This window comes from Pungitius pungitius, chromosome 6 (genome assembly GCF_949316345.1).
Source record: "Pungitius pungitius chromosome 6, fPunPun2.1, whole genome shotgun sequence".
NCBI classification, from domain to species: domain Eukaryota; kingdom Metazoa; phylum Chordata; class Actinopteri; order Perciformes; family Gasterosteidae; genus Pungitius; species Pungitius pungitius.
The window spans coordinates 16,007,410-16,034,641 of NC_084905.1; the positions used below are offsets into that span (position 1 = coordinate 16,007,410).

Genomic DNA, 27,232 nt, shown 5'->3' on the forward strand with positions numbered 1-27,232 from the left:
GTCAGGCAACACCCCTGAGTGACGAGGAGGCTTTGGAGGAGAGCTGAGGGATTGTCTCTTTCTATACACAGATCCTCGACTGGAGTCGGGGGCTCAAGTTGTCATTGAGACGCTTTGTCTGAAAACATTTTTTCAGCTATTGTTTCTCTACTCAAATGTAACAATGGTGACCATGCAGAATGTGATTCATCATTCATGGATTCAATTTCCATTCATTGTAATCTCTCGCTTTCAAACTCTAAATAAATGTTATGAATGTGTACCATTTTATAACCTAGTGACTGTACTGATGTGAAATTCTTGAGATCTTCCGGTATATAAATTGGTCATTTGACAGTTTCAGCCAAACTGTATGTCTTGATGATCACCACACAAGGGCAGTAGAGGGCAAGACAATGGACCATGTTCTCTCTCACTAAAGGCAAACTATCGAAGTATCTTCTCTAATGTTGGGGTGATTTCCCATTTTTCAGACTCGACTGCTTGTTAAATGTTTATGATGTGAATATCTGTCATACATCTCTTATTTATTGTTTTCTATTGGGGAATGTAGTTGGCAATCATGTCTATTTTATGATCTAAAATTATGATTATTATTACAATTATTTCTACATACAATATTATAGATATTTTTAAGCCATAATTGTATCCCATGGCAGGGTGCTGTAAAATAGAGCTAAATCCATGAACTTATTTTTCAATTGAGATAGAATTGATAGGCAACTATTTAAAACACCCTAATGTCTCTTTTTTTGCAACCTTCTCAGTTGTAAAGATCTGATGCTTGTCAATATGTCATACATTACATTAACATTATATTGTTTTGAGATGATATGTGCCGGGTGGAAAATTCTAGCGGACCTCACGTTATTATTATTAATCTCAATCATTCCACTCACAATAATCACAGTCGTAATGACAATGTTAATAACCACAAACATGACATAACGGGTTGTTGTTACGCTCTGTTTGCAAATATATATATCCCTTATTCTTGCTGAACGCATCTGTGTTAAATGTTTTCCCCAAAAAACTTTGCTCTCCGTCACAGCTGCCAGCAGCGTCATCGGTGACGTGGACGCGGTTTGTAATCAGTCACGTGAACCACGCAGGGCTAAAGCGCTGCTCGGGACTACACGACCTGTTCGTATTCATCCATTCCACCCTACATTTTTTTAAACACATCAAGACAGATATTGAACAAAAACCCGAAGCACATAGATAGACATTATATTTCAAACAACAGAAGTCGTGGTTTTGTTTCGACGTCGGTTCATACGCGACAGACCATCTTTCGATCGAGATGTGAGTAGACTCGTCTTTTATTAACAATCAAAAACAAACGACGCCCATAGCGCCGGTCTTTATAATTAACGTGTAATATGTCTATTTTTAAACATTTTGGAGTATATTTTCTATGATGTCTGCTTTAAAATTGAAATCCTTCGATTTATTATTTTATTTTGGGATGGTTAGTACAATTGACCGACTAGGTCAATAGGTATATGTGTTATATTATTATCGTCAAGCTGTATGCGTTGCAGTAATAAATCAATGCAATATGGTGAGCATCCCAGCCAGGGTGGGATTCCCTGTATTTGCGGTGCGTACATTGGAAACAAAGAAGCCCTATGGATGCTTATTTTGTTGCATTTCGTGTTTGCTCCATAAGATGGCTTCTTGTGGTGTGGTCATATGAGAAATCTCCTCTTTACTATTGTGGTCGCTTTGGTGAGTTGTGCTTTCGAAGGACCAAATGCTGCCATGGCTTTGCACAAACTGCGAGCATTGCAAGCTCATCATGCAAGGTTCTTTAGAATTTTTCCAACGCAACCTTATAGTATTTCCTCCATCATCTTTCTGCTCTAATTATCTTGGGCGTGTGTGGTTTCCCCTTAGCCAGCATCCCCCTCTCAAACATAAGGAATGCAAACAGCTGATGAGGGTGAGGGTGGTCTTCGTGGCTAAAAGGGAACAGATGCTGAGTGAAATGTTATTGTTATCCCCTCCACCGATCAGACTGCCCATCTTTCTGGGCCCTCATGCTGTTGACACAGCCCTTTAATCCCTGCACAGCCTGAGACTGACTGTCCAGCAGCCGCAACAATGTGATGCTCAAATCAAACATTTCTCAGTTTAGAATCATATGCAGTGTCTCATTTTGAAATGCTCTGTGTCAATATCATGCCAGGCTGTTTGGGTTAAAATATGGAAAAAAAGATTTTCATTACATGATAAATCAAAAATGATTAGGGGAAAAAAGCTTGTCATAACGTCTACTTTAGATTTGACCTTATTCCATTTCTAAATATTGTGTCAACGTTAAAGCTCCAAACATTTCATTATTTGTATTTTTGTCAAAATTAAGCATACATCACTTTTAAAAAGTTAAATTATTATTTACAAACTGTTCTGTGCAGACACGTTTTAACATTCAACCAATGGTGCAACCGAGGGTATATTTCAATATTTTAAATGAAGCAACAAGCAGATACATCATGCCAAATTTGATATGAAAGTTTGTGTTGACTTCACGGTCAAATTCAAATGTCGGGAATTATATGTTTCGAGAGGTAAACAGATGACAGTTTTAGTTGACTCATAAGAACAATAGCGGACGTGAAAAGGGAAGTTGGATCATTAGCTCACAAGAAGAGGAAATCCGCTGTGTCCTTATTTGTGCTGCTTTTACGAACAACAGAAAGATTGCAGTTTCGGGGGCGACTTTGAGTGACTCACTTCCAGCCAATTATCTTCAATAAATGAGATAGGAATATGGTCGAAAACTTTCTTCGGAATGAATTATTAAGTCGGTTCTGTGTCGTCACTACAGCAGGTCTCAGAATATTTTTCGAGGATTTTGTCTGAGCCATAAAAGGGTTGGGGTACAAACAAAGCACACAACACATTACAGAAAAAATCAAACAGCTATTTTGAATATATTGTTGCCGTACACAGCATTATTAACCTTTGACAAATGGAAAACAAAGTAAAACCCTGCTGGAAAAAGTCCGGCTAGTTCAGGGACAGGTGAGAGGAATAGCTTCCAGTTCACACAACAAAAAAAAGCTAATAACATGAAATGAGAAAAAGGAGATAAAAAAAAGAAACAATTAGCATATTTATTTATTCTGCGGCTAACTCGAGAACTTCTCTTTAAACAGAATACATTTGAACAAGAACCATGTTCTCAACTTGTTTCAGCATCACAGGGAAAGATGATCGGACTTTCTGTTCAGCGTTGTTTCTATGGTTTGGATATAATTGTAGGCCTCTGTGTGCTGCGGAGGGGTGAAACAGACGCAGCGGATGGAGTCGTAGTTAGAGCAGGAGATTACGTCTATATTTAATCCTGAACCTTCCAAGTATTATACAACACATCTGCCATGCCATCAGTTGTATTTTTAGCAGCATCCACACGATAGAGCAGAGTGGCATAAGTGTTGTGTCACACTAACAAATAGGTAAAGCTACAGAACAGACACATTAAATGAAAGGAAACGGACATAAACTAGGATGAAAATCTGCGTCTTGATTTTCCTTCTCTATCATAATTACTGAGACATGCTATATTCACAGATATTATCCGATGTCAGAAAAGCTTGAGAATAATGTGGTGAAACCAGTGGAGCAACATGGGCCATGGGGTAGTTTGAAATCGGGTATTGAAGGACATGAGAAAAGGCTGAAAACCTTTTGGTTTGGCATGCTGAGTCATCGGGTAAACCCTCAAGGCTCAACGCTGCACAGATCCAATAACTTGCATCATACCTGCTGTCGGAAAATCAGGGAAAACCCTCAGAAACTCACGCATGATGTTTATGCAACGCGGCTTGTCAATCAGAAAACACATTTGACTGAGTTTCACATTGCTCTGGATGGTCTCATGGCTCGGGAGTACATTTGTAACATAGTTTATCTTCTGTTTTCCATGTTCTCATGTAAGTGGCGAGTATCACACCACGAGCTGTAAGCAGCAGCTTTCCGTCCCATTACTCGCCCAAATGGGAAAACACACAGATCCATTAGCTTTAAAGCTGTCCTAAGTGGGTGACATATAGCCACAGCCCCTTGTGTGCCGTGGTTCCTAGCTGTGACACGGTGCACAGGGGGGGGGGGGGGTTAGTTTAATGCTAGCACCACAATTGGCAGCTGTTTATCGGAATGGTAGTGTGTTTGTGTGTGTGTGTGTGTGTCTAAAGAGATAAAGCTGGCTCTTCAGCTGAAGCACAAAGAGCTGGTTCAGTGCTGAGAGGGCGTCCTGGGCTCCAGGCTTTGTGAAAAGGCTAAAACAAGTTGACTCAAGGCACTTGCTCTGTTCCTTTCTGTTCCGTGACACTGTTTAATGCAGAATATATGTTGTCTGAATATAACTTCCCTGAGAACTCAGTAAAGGCTTTTTCCTGCTTTTTCTTCAGGCGCCTTTCTTCCTTTCTCAGTGCTCTGTAAAAGGCTTTTTTGCATTTCTGTACATTTTTCTTTCTTTTTTTTCCTGCAAAGGCATGTGTTTTATTTTACATAATCGGCCGTGGCATATAGTAAGGTCAATGGCCTTAAGCCCTCCCATATTTCTGGGTGAAATATGATGTTTTTGCAGACAGGAATGCTAGCTAAATGGTTCCAGATGGTCTCATTATGCCCTGTTATTTCTTCAGGATTGTATGCATTTGTCGACTTTACATGGTGCATGCAATCTCTGCTTGTGTGTTTAATGCAACAACCAGCCCACACTGCTCGTTTCCTGATGGCCAAGGCCCATTTTCACGATTACAGCGGGCAATACGATTAAAACGGAATAATAATGGAATTCCTTCCCCTCTCTCTCTCTTCTATGTTTGTCAGTCCAAAGTGTTGGAATGGGAAATGATGGAGGATAAAGGGCCCCGCGTAGCCGATTACTTTGTGGTTGCCGGCCTCACCGACTTGTCCAAGCCTCTGGAGGATGAGCTCCACTTCGACGACGCCGGCCCCAAGTGTGTGAAACCAAAAGCGCCCATTACCGACGTAGCCGTGGTGATCCGTTCCCTGGGTGAAGAGGTGCCCCCAGGTTTCACCTGTGTTGAAAGCACCCCCTCGGGCCTCTCCGCAGAGCTCAATGGAGCCAGCCTCAGGGGGCCGCAGATCTTCCTGTGCTTCAAACGAGGCAGAGATAAGCCTCCACTGACAGATCTTGGGTAAGCGGTAATCCTCGGTCACTGACCCATTACTCACCCGGCACCACTAATCACTTCCCTTGGGTCACTATAATCTGCTCTTAAACACATCCTCTCATCGGACATCTCATTGATGAATACGCTATCACAGCGCTCCAGTAATGTTTCCTCAAAGAATGTCTGTGTGTTTTATAAAAATAAAAATTGTCAGTCTAATGATCCCTTTTTTTTTTCAGGGTTCTGTACGAGTGGAAAGAGAAACTGAAACCCGGATGTCACCTCGTCCAGACCACGCCCTCGGGTCGCCCTGCCAACATCAGCAGCTCGTCGTCCCAACGCATCTACATCACCTACCGCCGCGCCCCCAAGAGCCAGCCTCACACCTCACTGGCTGTCACCGATGTCTGCATCATCATCCCCGGCAAGGGGGAGACGCCCCCTCACACCTTCTGCAAGGTCGACAAGAACCTCAACAGCAGCATGGTGGGAGAGACCTCCAACAGTCATAAGCTCTGGTGTGTCTGCTCGAAGAATCCAGGTTTTGATTCGTCTAATGATGCGGTTTTTTTCCTCATATTTCAGTGGGGATCCTCAGTCTACCTTTGTTACAAGAAGTCCCTGGCTAAAGCCAACACAATCGCATACAAAGCAGGTAAAGTGGTGTGCAACATTTGTGTTATGGGCTCAACCGAATTAAGAAACTAATCGGATGGAGGAATTTAGTTGTACTCAGGTATTCTGCCACATGTAACTGCACTGTGTTTGACTGTGCTGTATGCGCGTGTGTCCAGGCCTGCTGTGTAGGTACCCTGAAGAGGACTACGAGTCCTTCCCACTGCCTGAGTCCGTGCCTATGTTCTGCCTGCCCATGGGGGCAACAGTCGAGTGCTGGCCAGAACACACCAAACACTCCCTGCCTGTGTTTTCCACATTTGTACTGACGGGCGCATCTGGTGAAAAGGTAAACCACTTATTTACGTCAGCAGTGCCAATAACCGTGAACTTTTTTCATTTTCTACCCTCAAATGTATACATTCTCCTTTAAATGCTGTTTTTCAGGCAGCCTCTCCATCTTTCTACCCTCCTCTCTCTCTCTGTACTCTAGTATCCCTTTGGATTACTTTGATGAACTGCAGTGGTTTTTCTAAGAATAGCAGACAATCTTAATCAACTTCTAAACTCCCGACCGGAATCCAAAATAGTCTAAAGCTGCGCCTGGAATACTAAAAAGACTTTGAAAGCAATGCAGCATAAAATATTTTCATCTTTTGAATTATGGATAGCTCATGCAGCAGCGGGGCTGGTGCTTACGTTTTAAATGCTGAATGCCTCAGTGCTCGCTCCTTCTTCCCCGCAACCCCTCGTCTTCTTCTGATTTATGACGACGTAAATTCTCTAGTGAAGCCGGCACGACCACTTACCTGAGTAACTTATTTCAAAAACGAGGTGTGCTCTGTGTGCTGGTGAGGTTAGCAGGTCTTTCTGTGAGCATGTATCACATATCCTTTGTCGTTACACTGTGATCGTTTTCGTTGCAGGTGTATGGAGCTGCCATCCAATTTTATGAGCCTTACTCAGAGGAGAACCTGTCCGAGCGTCAGTGCTCACAGCTCGGACTGCCAAGTGCTGACGGGTCCAGGAGTATTTACAGCAACAAGAGCATCTGTCTGCTCTCCCACTGGCCCTTTTTCCAGTCCTTCAGGAGCTTTCTCACTTTCCTCTACAGATACTCCATCTCTGGACCACATGCTCTGCCTATTGAAAAGTTAGCAGTGTTTTACAGACTCATTATTTCTGTTGAATGATATCAGGCTCAAGGCTTCAGGTTTTATTCTTAGTCTTGCCCTCTGCTTTATTAAGTTGTTCTTTTTTTACGTGCAGGCATATCTCTCACTTCATGCAAAATGTGCCATTCCCCTCCACTCAGAGACCACGCATCCTAGTGCAGGTGAGCTTAAAATGCGTAATTTGATGAGTGAAATAACGGCTTAACTTCCGTAGGCTTTCATCCTTTGGTTTGACATGAATGTCTTTGAACACGCCGTAGTCACAAATCCTCCAAGCTAAATCCTCCGAACACCAATGTAACATTCCTTTACATCTTCGACAGCTATCTCCGCATGACAGCCTGATACTCAGCCAACCCGTGTCCTCCCCACTGCCTCTGAGGTAGAGAAACATCAGAGAGATGCCCAATTACGACACGAAGACGTACTGTATTTGCCTCGGCCTTGATGTGGGACCATTTGTTGTATTTGTGTGCTCTAGTGGCGGGAGCCTCTCCACATTACTACTGAATCTGGGCCCAAAGAACGCAGCCACCCTGCTGGTGTTGGCTGTCACAGAGCACAAGATCCTGGTTCATTCCCTGCGTCCCGCTGTGCTCACAAGCGTCACAGAGGCCCTTGTGTCCGTGAGTCCTTAGTTCTTTTACTTTTCCTTTCTCTATTCCTGACAATACCTCAAAAGAGGGTGGTCTTTAATGTGATTATAGATAAAAGGCTAATGTAAGAGGCAGAGCCACCCGTAATCACACCAAAGAAGACCCTCTCTTATTATGTTCATCAACAATTACTTCTGAAAAACCTCTGTTCAAAATGAATTCCCCAAAGGAGAAATAATTCTGGTAAGCTCCATGCATAAACCCCTCTGCGGTGCATGTATTGATCATATTGATGCTCCCTTTCAGATGATCTTCCCCTTCCACTGGCCGTGCCCGTACATCCCTCTGTGCCCGCTGGCACTGGCCGGCGTGCTCAGCGCACCGTGCCCCTTCATCGTGGGTGTGGACTCCCGATACTTTGACCTTTATGTTCCCCCAGCAGACATCAGCTGCGTGGACCTGGACACCAACACAATCTCGCAGTAAGTGAACTCCAACCGCTGCGTGATAGATGGACACCTTTAGCTTTAAGACTCTGTGACGAAAGAATCCTTTGCTCAAGGTTTAGGTTCACACAAGTTCTTCCCAAGGTTATTGGTATCTTTCAGTGAGAGCCTCTTGGGTGATAATACAAGCTGGAATGTGAAATATTATGATGTGCAGATCTGGGTGAGCGTTCGTCTCACACACTAATCCAAGAGGGAGAGATAATAATGTCAGCGCGGATGTCAATTAATCCGTCTCCCTCCTTGTATCTTTCAGCAAAGTTCCTTGACTGTCCTCCCATATAATGTAAACCATATGGTGTGCTTTCAGAAAAGATGACAAAAAGGCTCTCACGTGGAAAATCTTGCCCAGGAGAGCCTGCAAACATCTTCTTAGTACTCTGAATAAGCTCCATCAGCAGCTCGCTGAGGGTGAGTCCAGGCTGTGTCATTTTATATGTGGTTTTCGTGAATAATTTATGTTGGCTGCTTGGGTGTGTTGTGTCTCTACCGTCAATGTTACAGGAACATGTATTGGATGTGTACACTGATATGTAAAACCTACAATGTTCAGTGTGTCCCAGGAGATACAAAGTGTAGACTAGTTGTCATTCTCTCCTGCTCATCTTGCCTCATCTACGTCAAATAGTCATTTTACTGGAATTTCCCAGCCTACAAAAGAAGCTATTTGTTGCAATCAACCACTTCACAATATAATAATGTAATGCCGTTGTAACGGTTGACCAGTCATACTGAAACTCAACAACAACAAAAAAACTCCTCCACAGAATATTGTGTAACAACTCAATCTGTGCTGCAGTTCTTCGGTTTCTAATAAGTGAGTTGATAATATCCTGCTTGGTTCTACATAATTGACTTTTTTGTGTGCCGTCAGGTGGTCAGCTGAGCCGCGAGGACGTACAGATGGAGCACACAGCAACTGAAATGGAGCTCGACGGCGGGAAGAGCCTCCACACTCTGGAGCTGGAGATCCAGGAGGCCTTCCTGAGCTTTATGGCAGCCATCCTACGAGGGTACCGTTCCTACCTGCTACCCATCACCCAGGCCCCCTCTGAGAAGACCACCGATGCCAGCTCCCTCTTCGACATCCAAGGTACCCTTCGGTCTTTGATGCGGTATCGTATGCACTGTAGTCCAGACGTGAGGCATTGGTGTGGTAGGTCAGGGGGATGTGTTGTGAGTGATGCTGCAGTCAGCCCTGAATCACCGCTATAATGACGCGTGATTTAGTGCAAATAAGGTTCGGATGACAAATCAGACAAACCGCCATGATTTACAGCCGACTGTCCTCTAACATCTGGCGGCTGTTATGCAAGCTGAGCGGCAGAGAACATATTGTTTCAACAACAGTGACTGTTTCCTGTAAATCGTGGTTAGGTCCGCATGTTGACCTGCAAACATTCGGAAACAGCTCCATAAGGGAACGTCCAGTTCTCGAATCCAATATTAATATCTCCTTTTCACCTCTGTCATTACATCATATTTCTTTTGTTTCCAAGGCTTTGTAAAGAGCAGAGACCGCTCTCACCAGAGGTTCTACTCCCTCATGACCAAGACTCAGATGTTCAGCCGTTTCATAGAGGAGTGCTCCTTTGTCAGTGATAAGGACGCCAGCCTGGCTTTCTTTGATGAGTGTGTTGATAAGGTGAGCTTTGCAGATGGATTCTTTTAGAAGTACTGCATCATTATGCTGTTTAGGAACAAGTGATCCGGTAACAAAGCTTAGTCTGGCTTTCACCTGCTTAGAGAAGAAACAATGGGAAAATTAATAAAATGCAGTTCTTTCAATTAAGATGTTTCATTATGATCTGGGTTTGGTTGGAAATATACATCATATTTCCCTTTATTAACATCAGTGCTACGCTTTTCTCATCCCTTTTTAAAAATGCTTTTCATTCTTTTTCTGGTGTATATGTGTTGCCTCTTTCTCCTTACTGATTTTCTGCCTTTTGCTGTCTCTGCTGCTCTGTCTGTCATCACGCCCGCTGCCTGGTAGCTCTTCACTACTGGAAGCAAGGTAAGCTGCCAGAGGTTAAACACAGTCTTTTTTCTGTGTTTGCAGTGTCTCTACTGAAAAAAATCAAAGTGAGGGGAGGCTGGAGTTGAGCTAAAAGTGAAGCAGAAGTCTTATCTATTGCCAGGATGCGCATTAGCTTTCAATGTGTGTTGGCAATCTTAATGGGGAGGTGCCATTAAATTAAACCACAAAAAGAACTTATGCAGAATCGTTAGAGACTCTGAGGTCACTGAGACAGTGAAATGTGTGTTCTTTTTCTGAGATGACAACATTTGGTAGAGTCCCTCTGAAAATAATATAGGACAATGACACAGAACAAAAATGGAGGTTATAAACGGTATTTGTCAGAATCCTATGAGTCTTGTTGTTGAAATTCCTGTACATGGGGCCCTAGCATGGGGGGTTCATTGTTAGCCAATTGAGAATTAGACAGCTTTTATTAACACAAGTTGCCAACATGTTTTTTGTAAAAAAACGTGACCCTCTGCTCCAGAAAAAAAAAAACTCAGCGCTTGCAAACTTGTGCAATCTGGATGTCACATTAACATCCTGCATGAACAGCGTGAACTTCTGCGCAAGTGGTCATTGCGGTTATTATTGAGAAGTGGAAGCATCGATTCATTCAGCGTCAATGGTGCTGAGGTTGACAAAGAGTGCGTGATTGAGAAATGCCGTAACAGGAAGGGCAACAAACCGAGAAACACTGAGCAGAATCGAAGCGGGGGGCAAATAGGTCAGTACGATTTGGTAGAACAAATCATGCACTCGACCGAGTGGAACAAACCCGGTAACGCCGGGGAGCTGTTTAGCCGCTGCCTCTTCTGTCAACGTTTATTGCCAAGCTCATGTTCAGGATAAGCTGGTGATCAATTCCCGATAAGCCAAATGAAGGCACGTCAGCATAGCAGATGACTGTCATGCGACACAAAGGCATCCATGTTGTCCAGGTCACTGCATCCTCGATTTATTCAGTCTTGGGGGACACATTGGATCTAGCCCCTTTCTGGGCAGTGCCCTTTAGATGAATGGGTTTGGAACATGGGCCATATTTCTGATGTAGATGGTCTCATTAATGACATGCCCTTACTGACCCTCAAATCTGATCTGATTTTAATGCTCATACACTGTCAGATGCCCACAGGCAGCTTTAGTATCCATATAGTTCGTTTTATAGCAGAACACAGGAAAGAATGAGGTTTGAAGAATGTGTTTTTCTCTTGAAAACCAGATGGACAGCGAGCGCCCGGAGGACACCAGACTGATCGAACTGGATGAATCCCACCGCAGCGAGCACACGGTGTATGTAAACCCTCCGGAGCTGCCGCCTCTACCACGGGGAGAGGAGCATCCCCTCTGCTACAGGTACCACACTGCACATCAATCTCTCAGCAGTACATACGAGACAGGCATTGTCTTTCTGCTTTCTATTGAAACACACTTTCCAGAGCGTTTCTCACTGGGTGCACAGTGCAGCTTTTGAAGAAGACACAGCGTGAAATCGTCCCTGTTGAATAATTTGTTACTGCTTTCGGGCTTTAGGGATTATTTTCAGCAAGGAAAAATATTTTCCGGATCCTTTTGTCGGTGCTCAAATTTTGACTTTGTGAAAACCAGACTCTTGTACATGTCACTAGGCCTTAGTAGTGTTACCCCGGCTTGATCTATTTAAGCTTTGTGGCGTCTGAGAGTGAATATATGTCTTTGTGCAGCTACTCTGAGTTCCCTGTGCTGAATGCTGAACTTCTGGAGTCGCTGGAGGGTCCAAATCTTCCATCAGCAGGCATGGCCTCCCGCCACAGCAGCCCGGCCAGCCCTACGGCTATCTTCAGGCGCTCCAAACAGGTTCGCCATGAGAGTAGTGAAACCTTCTTGAAATAGAGTCCACAGGGGAATTTTGACTTTTGAATTTAGAATTTTGACTTTGAATATCATATTTGAATATCATGTTAAAATATCATATGGAAAGCAATTTTTGGTAGTTACATTGTACCTGCTTTTTGTATTTTCAACAGTAATTATAGATAAAAAAGCAAGGCATGATCATTAGTCTTTTGGTTTATGTTTGCAATAAAGAAAGTTACATTTACATTACTGCTGCATTTGTTTTGAATAATGATGGTAAAATGAATATTGCCGTTAAATTTGTTTGCTCAATGATAATAAATGTAATCTACCTATAACTTATCTATCTCAGGAGATAAAATCAGCTCAAAAGATGGCCAAAACCTATTCATCGATGCCTCAGATGTGGTCCAAGTGTCTGCTGCGCCACTGCTACGGCCTTTGGTTCATCTGCCTACCAGGGTTTGTTGGCACCTGCCACTCAAAGGTGCGTGCCCTGCGTACCGCTTACGATGTGCTGAGAAAGATGCAGGACAATAAGTTGCAGGCTCCGGATGAGGTGAGAAACGACTTGAGTACAGTATAACCATTTATCTACTATTGTGAGTACATTTTTTAAGTCCTGGTGTTCTCTATCCAAGGTGTGCTACCGTGTGTTGCTCCAGCTGTGCGGGCAGTACAGCCAGCCGGTCCTCGCCGTCAGGGTTTTGTTTGAAATGAAGAAAGCTGGAGTTCAACCCAACGCCATCACCTACGGGTACTACAACAAGGTGCGGGCCCTTATAAATCACTGTTCGTACGAACATACAAGGAAGCATTAGACAAGCTAATCTGACTCTAAATTGAACAGTTAGAATCTTGAAATGCGTATATATACTGCATATGTTCATTGCTTCAGGCCGTGTTGGAGAGCACCTGGCCCTCCACCACCAGAGGAGGTTACTTTTTGTGGGGAAAACTGAGGAACGTGGTTTTAGGTGTGCTCAAGTTCAAGCACGCTGGGAGAAAACAACAGACTCCGCACAGAGATCATCAGCTTTCAGGTAAGAATACTAATATTATGCCAAAATAGGATGTTTTATATCATCCTTTTACTAATATCAGGTAACCCTAATTTTCTGGTAGATTCTGTGTATTTTGTGTATAATGTAATCTGGGCTGGTTGCCATTTTATTTGTAATACTTGTGCAAACATCTGATGAAATATGTTGCCTTTAAAAGCTAAAGTTTCAAATGGACTTGTCATATATCACAAAGATAACAGCAGCAATGAAACCCCTCCCGTAAACACCATCCCTTATAATAAATCACTTTAATTTATCAGCCTTCGCATATTTTGTCCAATGTCAATATGAAGACTTAACATGCGCTCCCCCACTGACTGCCTGCAATACTAAACAATTCAGCAGTACTCATAGTTTACCCAGACTAATCAGGTCTTAAGTTGTTTGTTTGACATTGCATTAACTTCAGCTGTAATTATTTTTTCAATCGCATACAAACTCAATTAGAGACTGCAAGTATATCATTTTTCTTACTCTGTTAGTTCTTAATGAGCAGACATGTGAGTGTGGTACTGCGGGGGCATTTGCTTCTTGAAGGCCTCTTTCCTGGTCTCATGCAACGGTTTTTCCCAAATCCAGCCTCCTCCTGCACATGGGGGCTCGAATGGAAACCTCATGCTTTACATTGACTGTAACATTCTTTTTTTAGTTTGTTTCTAATATTATATAAACGGATAATGTTGAGTAGCAAGATCATTTATTCATTTCAGTAAATCATTTTTCAGTGAATTTCAAATATACTAAAAATGTGAATGTTTTGCAGTGGATGCTAACGGTTATTCGTATGGTGGTCCGATACGAGCTGGGCTCGGGATTTTTTTTATGCTGTTGTTAAACTGGCCATTTTTTTAACTACCCTCTCACTTTTCTGTTGTCTCCCTTCAGACGGCAGCGATCTTGACTCAGTCAGTCATGGCAGTTTGGACAGTGCCAATGATTCTGCTGAGCGCACTTCAATCGACACCGACTTCACTAAAATGGACTCCAGTGACGATGGATTTAGTACAGGTGTGACAACATAGAGGCCGTTCTCTCATTCACACCCCATGATTCATACATTTTAATTCATGATTTCTATATCTGTCACTGTACTCTGATGTCGTGAACCTTCAGCTTTCTGAAAGAAGGGGCAATAGTAGATGTGCTTCAAAACCGATTCACCTGTAATTACCAAGTCCAAATGTAGACAGTTTATCTGAAAAGTATACATTAACAAAATAATGATACCATCAAGGTAATTGTTTCTTAATTGTAAATAATAGGAAATGCTAAAACAATTGCTAATGCTAATTACATTTAATGACCTTAATGGGTGATTAGGAAAATGTAAATGCGTCATTCATCAGGAAAATGCACATCAAGAAAATCTTTGCTGGTGCTGGATGACAATAATCTGCACAAAAAGCTGCTCACAATTCTTCCCTCGTACATCTGCCTAGGAGAGAAAAAATTTTTTGGGACAAACACACTGTCCATGGAGAATAAAAGAAAGACAAAGGATGGTATTATGCATTTCTTTGTCTTTTAAAAATGTAGATTAGACTTTGACAACAATGGCTGTTTTTTTCTGCATCCTATTATGACTAATGTACTGGAAATTAATAGCAGGGGAGACAACAGCGCCTATATGTCTGCCATCAGGATAAAGCTCTTACATTAACAATATTATGGCCTCACATTGGCCTCATAACTCGGCTTATGTTCCTGGTCCCTCAGCAAAAAAAAATGAATAAAATGGAATAACATTAAAATAAACCAGGGTAGAGATTTATGTTATGCCTGTAGTTTAAAATTCGAATATGATGTAATGAGTTTTCAAAGCCCCCATTCCTCTCATGCTCCTCCTGCTTTTCTATTCTGGGAGGGTTGTGAGCTGTATGCTGTAGGGAATGTCACCTCGCTCTGTTGATGATAAAAACAGATCAGTTGTCACAGCAAAAAAAATTTTTAAGTAAACTAAGCAGGGTAAAAAAACCTTTCTTTTTCAGGTGGCCAGTCAGACCAAGGCTACGATTCGCTATCCAAAGAGGAGGAGAGGATGTGCACCAGAGACAGCAACTATTCATCGGCGGTGGAAGACAAACGACAGAGGCTGTCCAGTGAGTTATGCCGTAATTTATACCTCAAATATTTGAGTCTCATTTTAAGGAGCGAACTCATCATATTACAGTGCGGGTTTACTGTGTTCTCCACACATCCATTTGCTGGTATATTGAAATGTTTTCGAGAAACAGATTGTGTTGATCAATGAAAGGTTTTTCTGTAAGCAGGTGACAGGATTTTTCTGGAGGTCTGTTGCTAATGACAACATGTCGTGTATGATGCAATCGCTGTTCCAGCTTTCATGATCAATTGTTCTCACTAATTGGTGTGGGCGCTTCATGCCTTGCAGCTTGTTGTTGTTGTTCGTTTCCCCCCTTAACCCCACTATAATAACGTTATCCTTGCATAAATGGCAGCACTTTTATTTTAGAGTTTAAAAAATGGACTACCCAAATGCGCAAAACTAATTGGGTATCATTTAAATCTCCAGCAGTCGAGGTTGAGGTTCCAATCAGCAGCATCTCTCCTTCAGGAAACTGCAAATCCACAGTTGTCAGTGCTGGTAAGTTTAAAGAAGAAACATTATCAGTGAGGCCAATATGATTGTAATGTTTATATTAGCCACAGATCTCGGTCTTGACTCATTTGTTTTTGACACAGGCCATGGCAACAGGCAGGCTTCAAGTCCATCAAGTGACATTATTCTGCGTGGACCTCGGCTTAAGTCAGAGAGGCCAAAATCTCTGGACTTGTCTGGCGGGCGTGAAAGTCTTAGACTCACCGTCCCTAACTTTTCATCAACAAAGCAGCATCAGCCGTCTGCTGACAGACTGCACGGGGTAGAAGAAGAGGAGACAGAGACTGGTAAACACACACCTTCCATGGGGAGAAGCTGCAGCGCCGCAGTGGAAAGTGAAGGAGGGCCCAGAGTGAGGAGCATCAGCTGCAGTGCCGGGACTGTGAGGAGAACGGGTATTGATAGGGGGTTAGATCCGCTGTCCCTGATGTCGAGAGATGCGCTCCAAGAGTGTGATCCGGAGATTAGCGGCACGCCAACAGCCCGCCGCGACCTCGCAGAGGAAATCGAGATGTACATGCACAACGGGGGCAGCCCTCTGGGCAGCCGCGCATCCAGCATGAACCTGCAGAACCCTTCAAGCCCGTTGTTTAGGTCCGCCTCGTCTCCTCACGACTCGCCGCGACCCGCCACCGCGCTCCACTCCAACACACACCCCCCGCTGCCCACGAAACCCAAGGACAAGCTGAGGCCGTCGCCGTCTCTTCCTCTGGGTCTGTGCACCAAAGACAGGGAGAGGCCGTCCTCTTTGGTTTCACCCTCCTCACCTAGTCCATCATCCTCATCGTTTTCCATGGACTCACTGTTCACCCCGTCCCTGGACGTCTTCAAGAGCAGCGTCATATCAGCGGGGAAGGGCGTGGCCGAGAAGGCCAGCCGCTTCTACTCTCGTCTGTCCTCCCAGACTTCGTTCACGCAGGTCGGTAGTGCAGCACTTCCCCATAACGATTTTCCCAAATATAAATGCGGAAAAAACACGCCCTCAGCAATGATTTTCGTCTTCCTTTCTTGCAGGAAACAAACTGCGACTGGATCAGTGTATCCTCGCTGACCTCAGGGGAGGCAGACTGCTCCTCGCTGCTTGATAATGACTCGTGTCTCGACCCAGATGGTTTCATCTCTCCCCGTCACGGCAGTGTCTCCCGACTCAGGAGGAGCCCCGTCGTGGGTCATAGCAACCTGGGCAGCCCCAGCAACCCCGACAGAGTGTTCAGACACAACTCCTTCTCCGGTTTGTTGCACATTCTTCCACTCGGTCGCCATAACAAATGCTGCTGGTTTTGGTATGTTGATGTGCGGGATCTAGTTAGCAGCTTGTATGAAAGCAACTAGAATGCTCGTTGAATTGCTGTTTTAACTGCAGCATAGGATTTGTTCGCCAGTAAAAAAAAAAAACACTCTCTGACAACCTGAATTTGCTCAGAAATGGAGAGCGCCGGGTGTTCTGTGCAAAACTAGGCCAGCAGGCGTGAGGGTGGATTCAGTGACTGGGTGCGAAGCAGCCTACACAATGTTCATGCATATGAACATGAAACATGCAGACACACCACTGTTCAACACAGATTCACTAAACCTGCACAACAACAGTGAAAAGTCTCAGAACTTGGACTTCATTTCATTTTTCCACTTGCTGTATTTAATATGTACAGCATTGATTGCTATTTAAATCTCCGCCTGGTTTTGTGTGTCTGATTGTATAATCCGCTATTGTTCCCAGGTGGTTTGGCACTTCCTTCTAAAATACCTCGCACTCCTGATTCCTCCCCCGACACCAGCCGCTTCCAACCCACTCCCAACTACGCAATGGAGGTATGGTGCTCCCTTCCAAACATTCCTCATCGGTCGCGCCGCCGTAGACGGGCCTTGCCTGTCCCGGTTAAGTGTTCCACCCTGTCATCTGCTTCTTCCTGCAGGTGCTGATGTCCAGCTCCTCACTTTGCAAGACGTGTGACTGTCTGGTGTATGATGAAGAGATAATGGCTGGCTGGACAGCCAACGACTCCAATCTCAACAGCAGTTGTCCCTTTTGCGGCACGGCTTTCCTGCCGTTCCTCAATGTGGAAATCAAAGACCTGCGACTACAGAGCAGGTAAACGTCCTATTTACACAGACTAGGATGAACACAGTATGTTCACGTCTGCACATAAAGTACACGCTGAATTCACTGATAGTGACATTTAACGCCTTTGATCTCTAGATCTGCTAGATTGTCTCATTTCGTGGTAGGTAGGCTGTTTCCAAACACACTGAGACAACTGCACGTACACAAACACACACACGATATTTGATTCATGTGACCTCCTTAAACAGATCGCCTCTGTGTCTCCCCTCAGGTCGCCTAGGAAAAGTAATCTGGTTACAGAGGAGATCACGTCGGCATCTCTCAGTCCGGGGGCAGAAATGGCCGCGACGGAGCGTACGGCTGCGTCACCTGAAGGCGCCGAGCCGACCCAGGTGACGGTGCCCTACTTGAGCCCCTTGGTTCTGTGGAAAGAGATGGAGAGCCTGCTGGTAAACGAGGGCGACGAGGCCATCTCTTCCCCCACTGTTGTCGACCAACACCCCATCGTCTTCTGGAACCTCGTGTGGTACTTCAGAAGGCTGGAGCTGCCGAGTAACCTGCCAGCTCTTATCCTGGCCTCTCAGCACTGTAGCCATGGAGACCAGGTAAACATACAGGTGTCTGTCAAACTCACTCTCATATAGTTGTGTGTAGAATGACACGTTAACCGTGAAGCCATAATCTTGGGGTGAAGGAATAGTTTTACATTAACCTTGTTGCCTGCAGTAAGATGTGAATATTGATTCCACTCTCATATCCATTTGAAGCTGAGCCAAGAGGGGCATCAATCCTCTCATCTGATTCTCGGCAAGAATGCAAATGATTTCCCATAATGTCAGACAGTTCTTTGAAACATCTCATATATATGGATTACTTTTTTTCTTTACTTTGGGGACTGTTAATGGTACTAAAAAAAGAGAAAACAGAACAATGCTTGTAAATAGAACATAGACAAGACTGACTTTCTCCCTTTGCAGACTCCTCAGAGCGTTTCCTCAGAGGACAGCAAGCAGGTGCTTGTGAGGATTATGTGGGACAACCTGAAGTTGCATAAAGACAAAGACCAACCCTGCTATGTCTTGTGGAACACACATTGTAAGTGTTTCTTTTTACAGACTGAGGTATAATACATTTCAACAGTAAAATGAATTCACATGTAAATGAAATGATGCATTAAAGAAACTAGAAAAACCTGCATGATTCAGTTCAGGACTCGTATCGCTCATGCTGCCTTTTTATTTACTTTTACAAAAAATGATTTTGAGTGATGGAGATGAATGAACTGTGAATCAAGGTGACCTTTATCTGTGGTTCTTGGCAGGTGCAAACTCCCTGGTGCGCTCTGGGTTGTGTGAAGAAGGCCAGCTCTTCACTGTGGAGCTACTGCAGGGTTTTGTGAGGAGCATTAAGAAAAGTGATGTTTATCAACCCATGAGCCAGATCATCCAGCTGCTGGGGCCAGAGCTGGGTTTTAAACGACAGAGGTGGGGGGGATAAAGACATTAGTTTTCAAGCCATGTCTAAAATATCATACAAATTGAAAATCTAATTGATTTTTTTTTCCTCTCAAAAAGGAGCCTCTACAGAGATTTATTGTTCCTCGCGCTGGTGGCATTGGGAAAGAACAACATTAATATCAGTAAGTCCAAAAACACAATATCCTGTTTTTATCAGTACTATTTAGCTGTTTGTCCTTTGCTCAGTCCACCACTTTGGTGAATCTATAACTTAAATGCTAAACTAAGTGGGTTAACGTTGCACCTGCTCATAATGTCACCACGTTAGTGTTGACCTGGCTTGGCCACATAAATGCTTCCCAAGGCTAATGCATTAAATGCGTTTCATGATTAACACATTGTGTCCACATCTGCATCACTCTTTCCAGACGCTTTTGACCGGGAGTACAAGTTGGCATACGATCGTCTCAACCCCGGCCAGGTGAAGCTAACACACAACTGTGACCGGCCCCCTGGGGCGGGGGTCATGGAATGCAGAAGGACTTTTGGCGAGCCCAGTCTGTAAAGTACTTCTCTTCACCAGTGTCCATATGTTGCCAGGTTTTTTGGACTGTTAGTCAGACTCAGGACCAGCTCACTTGACTGGAGCACAGAGCTCTTAAGCACAAAAGGAACATGACAATTAATGTAAAGTAACTGCCATGTGTTTCTTGTATACTGTTAGTGCTAAAAGGCATGGAGTGACATCCTAGTAGTTGTAAATATTTAGAAAATCTGCTGTATTTTCAGTATGACTGAAATATTTGTACAGTTGTTATACATTCTATTTTAAGAATTGGTTTCTGTTGGAGTTGTGAGTTTGTAAAAGTTAGTGCGTAATCATCCTTTTGAAATTCCCAAGTGGTCCTGGTGACCTTTTTAGACATTTGGGTTTTGCTAAAGTATTTTGACAAGACAAGTTCTTGCCTTTCATTCACATTATGTAACGCCGTGGCCCAGCTGCCCACGCTTAAGTGACTTTTGATTTGGCAACTGCAGAACTTAATGATTATCTTCAATTAAATGTAATTAATTTAGCAAAGACGTTCCTCCTCATCTGCACCCTGTGCATACAGCAAGGCCATGCTCCTATACCTGATTACACTAAGATGGTAACTCGTTAAGTTTACTTAAATTATTAAACATTCTATTATTTCTGAATGCAGAATGTTTAATTTATTGGTTTATCCTTTTTCATTAACCAAAATAACCCAAAGAGAGGTGTTCTTCTATGACTAATTGACAGTTTAAGCAATACCTTTATTTTTTAAGATGTATGTGTTATATGGGACCACTGAGCATAGATTTATTTCGAAACAGCTAAATCAATCAAGTAGATGGAATAAAAATGTTTTCTGTTTAATCAACACATTTATTTGATAAAGAAATGACCGAATTGACACAGTAATGAGCTATACAAATGTACAGAGTATTTGATCCTAGTAATTTTATATTTTCTTTCAGTCTTCACTGTATGCTGTAGTTAGTTTACAATATTTGTCAACACTTCAATGTTTAATGTGACATCCAGAGCAAAAAAAAGTCCCTTTGAACAAATGATGGTGAAAATATGAATTCAGTCATGTCAAAGGGGGGACATTAGAACAACAGCTCTGACCTGCACTAATTCAGAATCCTTTCCAAAAATATTTCACTTTGTTAATATTGTCTTTCACTTTTAACTGACAGAAACCTGCCTGTAATCTGTTAGTTGTACTGTAATGTAGCACCACAGCTTATTTACTGGACTTCCTCACTAGAATTTTCGATGATATGATGGTGGATTTGACAGGGCTCTGTGCTTGGAATAACCAACATTACAATGTGTAAATTTGCAATTAAATCACCTTGTAAGTTGTGATAAAAAAGAAAATCAATGGCTGAAGACCAAGGCATCATTTGATGTGTACATGTTGTTTACACAATTTGTCAATTTAAACAATGTTTATGGAGTATTATTTATCATTTGTAACACAAATACTAATCATTTGTATGATATTTTATATAAAAAAAAGAAAATATGTATTGTTTGCTTTCATTTATGAATAAACACGTTTATGCTACAGGTGTCAAGGTTTTTTTCCCCCAAATTGTGAACTCAAGGAAGCTTGGCGTCTCTAAGATTCTAAAGATTCAACCGATACTCGGACTCAGGGACTTGGGATTGGTACAATTGACATACAACTTGCTTAACATCCCACCCCTTCAGATGGAAATTGGGCAGATAATGATGCGATCCTCCAGCATCACGCTTAGCACCAGAAAGATAAAGTAGAGCAGGAACATAGAGAAACCCAACAGCTTATTCATCTTCCACTTACAGACTGCTATGGACATGATGACAAAGAGGAGCATGATGAAGAGCAGCACAATAGCACAGAAGAGCCCGTTGCTGCTGACAGGCACTGGAGCAAAATCGTTGAAGCATGAGAACAGGAGCCAGGGCACTGGAAGGCTTTTGAGACAAAGTGACACAGAGACGAGAGACCAGGAAACGTATCAGTTGAGTGTTCCTCTGCATTTCCTCTTTAATCGTGACGCAATACCGGCGCTCACCCCACTGTGATGTCGAAGATGTTACTGCCCACAGAGCTGGACACAGCCATGTCCCCCAGGCCTTTGCGCGCCACTATCACACTGGTAATGAGGTCAGGGATGGACGTGCCTGCAGCGAGGATGGTAAGACCCATGATCTCCTCCGAGATGCCGATGGTCTCACCCACCTACGAGAACAAACGAGGCTTTAGAGAGGATAGGAGCTACACAAAAAGGAAAATGACAACATGACAATAAAAAGCAATATCTACAATGCCTCAGAAAACAAGGCAATGGATTTCTAATACAATGTCTAATGTTACTTTATTAACTGACCTGATGGGCCCACCACATCATGAGGTAGGAGAAAACCGCAATCCACAGAATTGAGCCCAGGAAGGTGAAGGCGAATAATTTTCTGGATTTCTGTTACCCGATAATAATGATGTAAAATGAAAATAGATTTGGGGCATTTCAAACAACACAGCAGGGATCCATGTAGGTCCTGTTACCTGGTTACGAACATCTGGAACTGTGAGCCACAGAGGGAAGATTATTGGGAGCAGGAAGAGGAAGGTGGCTTGTTTACGTTGTGTGTCAGGCCACTCTAGAGACAGAGGTTCATCCTCGTTCTCGCCTTCATCTTCATCTTCATCATCCTCATCGCCTTCACTGGACTCATCGCTGTCTTCATCGCTACCTTCACTGCTGCTGGAGCCCCCAGACCCATCGTCTCCTGCTGGAACATCCTCCTGAAGGAATGATGCACAACAGCACAAGCAGAAGAGAAATAAACACTAAAACTAGAAAAGAGCTTTTGCTTTGTGTCTTCATACATTTACTCTTACATAGACAGGTATCAAAGATTGACTTTTTGATAACCACCAGGACATGGTTGGAGAGTACCTTCTTGTCCTCTAGTTGCTCCGTCTTCTGTGTCTCCGCGGCTGCAGCAGCCTGTGGCTCTTTGACTGGCTCAGTTTTACCTCCACCGTCTGCAAGGGGAATCGTGTGTTTAGCTGATGCCTCATACTCATTCAGCTGTATAAAGGAACATTTGATAAGCTTTAATGACCGGTCATGTGGAGGGATGCACTAAATGTGTTGTTAGGACATGATACGTGAGGTCATACTCATGGTGACTGGACTGAACAAACTCAATGACCTTACTCAATTTGCTTGTGTAAGGTGTTTGTTCATAGTAATGTTTGTATGTCATCATATGCGGTTGGATTGTCTTATATCTTAATTATGCTTCATATTTTACAAATGCTCACCCACCAACACTATGCAGGATAAGCAGGAAAATATTAGGCCAAGGACAAGTTGCAGCAAACCTCATATTATTGTAAAATGGGAACCTTTTTACACAAGTGTAATCTTCAGAGCACCTTTCGGACTCCCTCAGTTCAGATGCATAACCACTTTGATTCCATGTCCATGAGCAGCCTCTGGAAGCTTAATGAAAGATGCTGATTAGTGGATGAAAGTCACATCCTTTGTTATTACCTTCACTTTTGTCTTGAGTTTTGCTCTCTGCGGTCCGTCTAGCAACATCTTTGAGAGTCTCAGCCTTATCCACAAATTTCCCTACGAATAAATCGGACACAAACTTCAGGCATGTGATAAAATACTAATTTTCAAAATCATACGGAAGACAAATAAGCAGCCACATCATCCAGAGTCCTTTAAAAAACCATCCTACATGAATGCTAATGCTTCTTTGTCTATACAACAAACAGATTTTTTTTTTTAGGAAACAAATCTTTTTTTTTTTACATTTGCTGTTCATGTTGAGCCAGAGTCATTATGAACACCTTAATAAAGTATAATTAGAGGCAGAGGTCAAAATAAATAAGCATGATAAACAATTCATAGCATAAAACAAATATATTTATAAGCCATAATAAATATATTTTTAATATGGCTGTAATCTTACCACTCAGGTCTAGGAAAACCGATATTTGTAAAGTGGGTCGTTTTCATTACAGGGACTGATAGCTGTTTCCTGACTGAAGGCCACAGAGACAAAGGGAGACACACAGTAGCGTGGTCCTCCCTGAGGCAACCACACAACAGTGAGATCTCATTAGCATGGTGGAATATAAAGCTGTATGATGTAACCTGACTAATATATCAGGGAGGACACTGGGAAAGCTGTTATTAAGGGTTGGTCCCCACATTGTTTAACAGGCCAGCAACAAACCAAAGATATTAGATTATTTTTTATCATATAAATAAAAATGTTGGTACAACTCTAACATTATATTAAGTGTCTACAAATCATCAATTGTTTTGTAATCATTATGTGGAAAAAAAACATCTTTGTGTTGATAGGCCATAGCTTTGTGTGACCAAAGAATCTTTTTCATTCACTTTGGCCCTGCAAATATTTCCCTCCATAGACTGAGGAAGGCATTCATCTGCTTAGTATCAATCTGGACTTAGTTCTATCTACTATCGGGACAGTTTTAATCCATTTTATAATGAGAAGGCCGTAGTTCTCATCACATGAGCCCTGTTATAGGGAGACCACGATCAAGCATTGGGGCGATGCTTGTGGAGTTATGGTACTCACCCTCTCCTAAAGGGTCTAGTGTGTGAATCATGAGTTGGAAGATGGTGTTTCTCATGGTGCTGTTGTGTAAGGAAGTTGAGCTTCCCCCTCGCTGAAGGGAGGGCTTCAACTAGGGAAAGAGATGGCTGAGTCACAAAGTTAGCAAATCACCATAACAGAGAGTGACACATTAAGGTCAGACAAATATGTAGTGGTGGAGGTTGGGTCTTTTTCCCCTAGAAATGACTTGTGTTCTTGATGTTATAATGAATGGTACTGCAGAAAGGTCAATAAAATGTAGAACAAAGTGTAGATACATGAAAGTTGTGAGAGTCTCTCTGCAGTGTGTTTGTCTGTTATTTTGTACCTTTAACAGATTCTTGTCCTCTGGAGCAGGTTTGGCATTATCTTCAGCCTCCACATTTGTCTGGGTGCAACAATGTTGTTTCAGTCATTCAGTGGTAGACACAGACCAAAGTTATTTCAATTTGGTAGAGCATAAATATTAGCATATGCTGTATTCTATGATTTTAGACATTGCTATTTCACATATTGCACATTGTGGGGTACTTGTAGGTGTTGCTTGTGAGTGAAGAAGGTGAAGCTCACTGTCGTCATTTTGTGAAATGATCCCTCATTCTATTAAAGTGGCTTCATGGTGTGTAAATGAAGCCTTAATCCCACCTACCTGGGTTAAACACATTATGTTTTGATGCTAGTGCTTTTGCATTACCATAGAAACTAACAGCATTCATTTGCTGGAGTTGATCAGCTTCGGTTTAACCAACGCCTTTGCTAGCAACATTTCCCTGTTTTGACAAGACTTCCGTATAAAAAAGTGGCGATGAGTCATTTCTTTTCAGCTATAAATGACTTTGCTTGTGATCAGTAGAAAAGAACAAGAAACAAAGAAATGCATGAGAGAAGGGGCTTGTTTCACGTTCAAGAATTTTCTTCTGTTTTATGGAATAAAAATATAACAAAATCAGCAAATTTGTAACTTGTTGAATTATGATTCTTTTCGTCGATTACATATGATGCTGTAGTTGTTTAAATTGTTTGTTGATTTGGAAACCTTTAAACAACTATGGGCCACTGCCTTGACATATTTAGTATGTAACTCAGAGCTTCACTTGCGACCTTACCAATACTACAATAACAGACAGTACTGTAGTGTCAATTAAGGTTATGAAAGATCTGATTTTAAACCGGTCAGGTTCTATCTCCTAAGGACTTACCTTTTCAGGCTCTTCCATAGCAATAATTCTGACAATGTTCTTGTTTTTGAGGAGTAGGGACTTGAAGATCTCCTCCAGTTGCACATTGAACTTCATAAAAATCACATAGAGAGTGTAACAGGCCATGAGCATCGTGCTCTCCCACCACATAATGACATTGTCCAAAAAGAAGATGATGAGTAAGATGAGGCCAATTATGTAGAAGGATACGTCTCGGAAAAGTGGCCACCAGGTTAGATGAAGGACCTCCCGTGAAAACAAAGCACACATTCCAATCACAAATAAAATGTTGAACACTGCCGAACCAACGATTGTGCCAATACCCACATTGCTGTGGGCAATGAAGACTCCAATCAAGGATGTGAAAAGCTCAGGGGCCGAGCCCCCGGCGGCCATGAAGGTGGCTCCCGCTACATCGTCAGAGATGGCTAACTTGTCTGTGATTACCCCCAGCGCAGGAACAAAAAACTCATCGCACACAATCGCAAGTGAAATGAACATGTACAACATCCCGAAGATGTGGAGAATCACCCAACCTCGTCGACGGTCATCAATGGAAAAAATATCTTCAGGGTATTCGCCCTTTATGTGAGGAGCTTCACCAGGAGAAGCTGGAGTGATGGTGGCCGCGGGAGGAGCTGGAGCTGGTGCTGGTGTGGGTGTCTGCCGCGGGGGCTCGGGGGCCACGTAGATGCAATGCACAATAGTCCGCTTTGTACTCGGTGATGGAGGAGATTCAGTTGGGATCATGGCTTTCAAATCTGAGGTTGTATCAGAGCGATGTGCCACCTGTATCTCGGACGTTGTTTGGTCTGTGGGCTCCAATCCATGCTTGGCAGTGAAAGGTTCCCGCGGCCCCCGAGTCTCCACTGTCTCCTCTTCAATACCCTCAGTTGAACCTTCCCCAAAATCTCCTCCAATTTGAGACAATTGTACCGGCTCGTACAGTCTGGTACGGATGGTCAGCTGGTACAGGGTACAGAGAAAAACCCCGGAAAGCAGAAACAAGACCCGGCGCAGCTGCAGTCGCTTCCTTCTCGTACAATGCATGTTCCTCCAAAGCAGTGATGATGCAGGCTAAGGAGAATTAAAACTGAATGAATGGGATTTGGAAGAGGAAATAGTCCAGCTCCCTCCCAAGCAGACCATGAAGAATCTAAAACTTCAGCGGCATGATTCATGTCATCCTCATCTCCTTGGAAAAAACAGCCTAAACAAAATGATATCTATATTACATTTCATTTAGCTGACGCTTTTGTCCAAAGCAACTTACAATGAGTTCAATCAACCATGAAGATACAGATGCAGAACAGCAAGAATGGAAAAAAATGTATTTTTTTCAAGAAAGTGCTAGTAGAGCGCTAACTATTCAATATCGCAAGTGGCACAACGGTAGTTTTCATTTTAAAGCATGTGAACGATTTAGGCAATGTCTCCAAATTATACTAATTAAATATATAGTATCTGTCATAGCATTAGTGATGAAGCCACTTTTGTTATTTTGAAGAAAAGACGTTAAATTAAATGAGTGACAGACAAATATAATAGACACCTTAAAGAAGAAAAACTTTATAGCAACTACAGGAATTGTCACTACACACATAAATTACAAAGAAACAACACCATGCATTTTATCAAAGATGCAGACTTACCAAAGAACCAAAAGCTCAGGCGAGATAAAATGTCCAAAAGCAGACTTTCAATGTTGATGGTTGCAGCAAAAGCAGAAGCCCAAACGGTTTCAATGGCCTTAGGTTAT

General features: G+C 42.8%; 2 protein-coding genes across 4 annotated transcripts; one reads left to right on the plus strand and one right to left on the minus strand.

Annotated features, from left to right (window-relative positions):
• The first annotated feature begins 1,082 nt into the window (after positions 1 to 1,082).
• Positions 1,083 to 21,206, plus strand: dennd4a (DENN/MADD domain containing 4A). Of its 3 annotated transcripts, none has more exons than XM_037451645.2 (31): positions 1,083 to 1,305; positions 4,843 to 5,174; positions 5,390 to 5,636; positions 5,736 to 5,805; positions 5,945 to 6,114; positions 6,692 to 6,918; positions 7,035 to 7,101; positions 7,264 to 7,322; positions 7,422 to 7,566; positions 7,843 to 8,018; positions 8,353 to 8,453; positions 8,917 to 9,135; positions 9,542 to 9,687; positions 10,039 to 10,059; positions 11,288 to 11,421; positions 11,769 to 11,901; positions 12,254 to 12,460; positions 12,543 to 12,671; positions 12,800 to 12,944; positions 13,851 to 13,973; positions 14,954 to 15,064; positions 15,499 to 15,570; positions 15,669 to 16,504; positions 16,600 to 16,816; positions 17,303 to 17,394; positions 17,499 to 17,674; positions 17,919 to 18,252; positions 18,625 to 18,742; positions 18,969 to 19,131; positions 19,222 to 19,286; positions 19,533 to 21,206. In XM_037451645.2, the coding sequence occupies exons 2-31, from the start codon at positions 4,864 to 4,866 to the stop codon at positions 19,667 to 19,669; spliced, it is 5,151 nt and encodes a 1,716-aa protein (XP_037307542.2). In that variant the 5' UTR covers positions 1,083 to 1,305; positions 4,843 to 4,863; the 3' UTR covers positions 19,670 to 21,206. The 3 variants fall into 3 exon arrangements, with proteins under 3 accessions (XP_037307542.2, XP_062418904.1, XP_037307543.2); XM_062562920.1 differs by having other exon boundaries at positions 15,502 to 15,570; XM_037451646.2 differs by lacking the exon at positions 10,039 to 10,059.
• Positions 21,207 to 21,324: 118 nt separating this feature from the next.
• On the minus strand, positions 21,325 to 26,523 carry slc24a1 (solute carrier family 24 member 1). The gene is made up of 9 exons (XM_037451647.2): positions 25,474 to 26,523; positions 24,603 to 24,662; positions 24,257 to 24,365; positions 23,188 to 23,268; positions 22,585 to 22,673; positions 22,191 to 22,430; positions 22,015 to 22,104; positions 21,700 to 21,866; positions 21,325 to 21,598 (listed from the first exon to the last, which is right to left on the minus strand). Exons 1-9 carry the CDS (start codon positions 26,521 to 26,523, stop codon positions 21,349 to 21,351), a joined length of 2,136 nt encoding a protein of 711 aa, XP_037307544.2. The 3' UTR covers positions 21,325 to 21,348.
• Between the last annotated feature and the right edge of the window lie 709 nt (positions 26,524 to 27,232).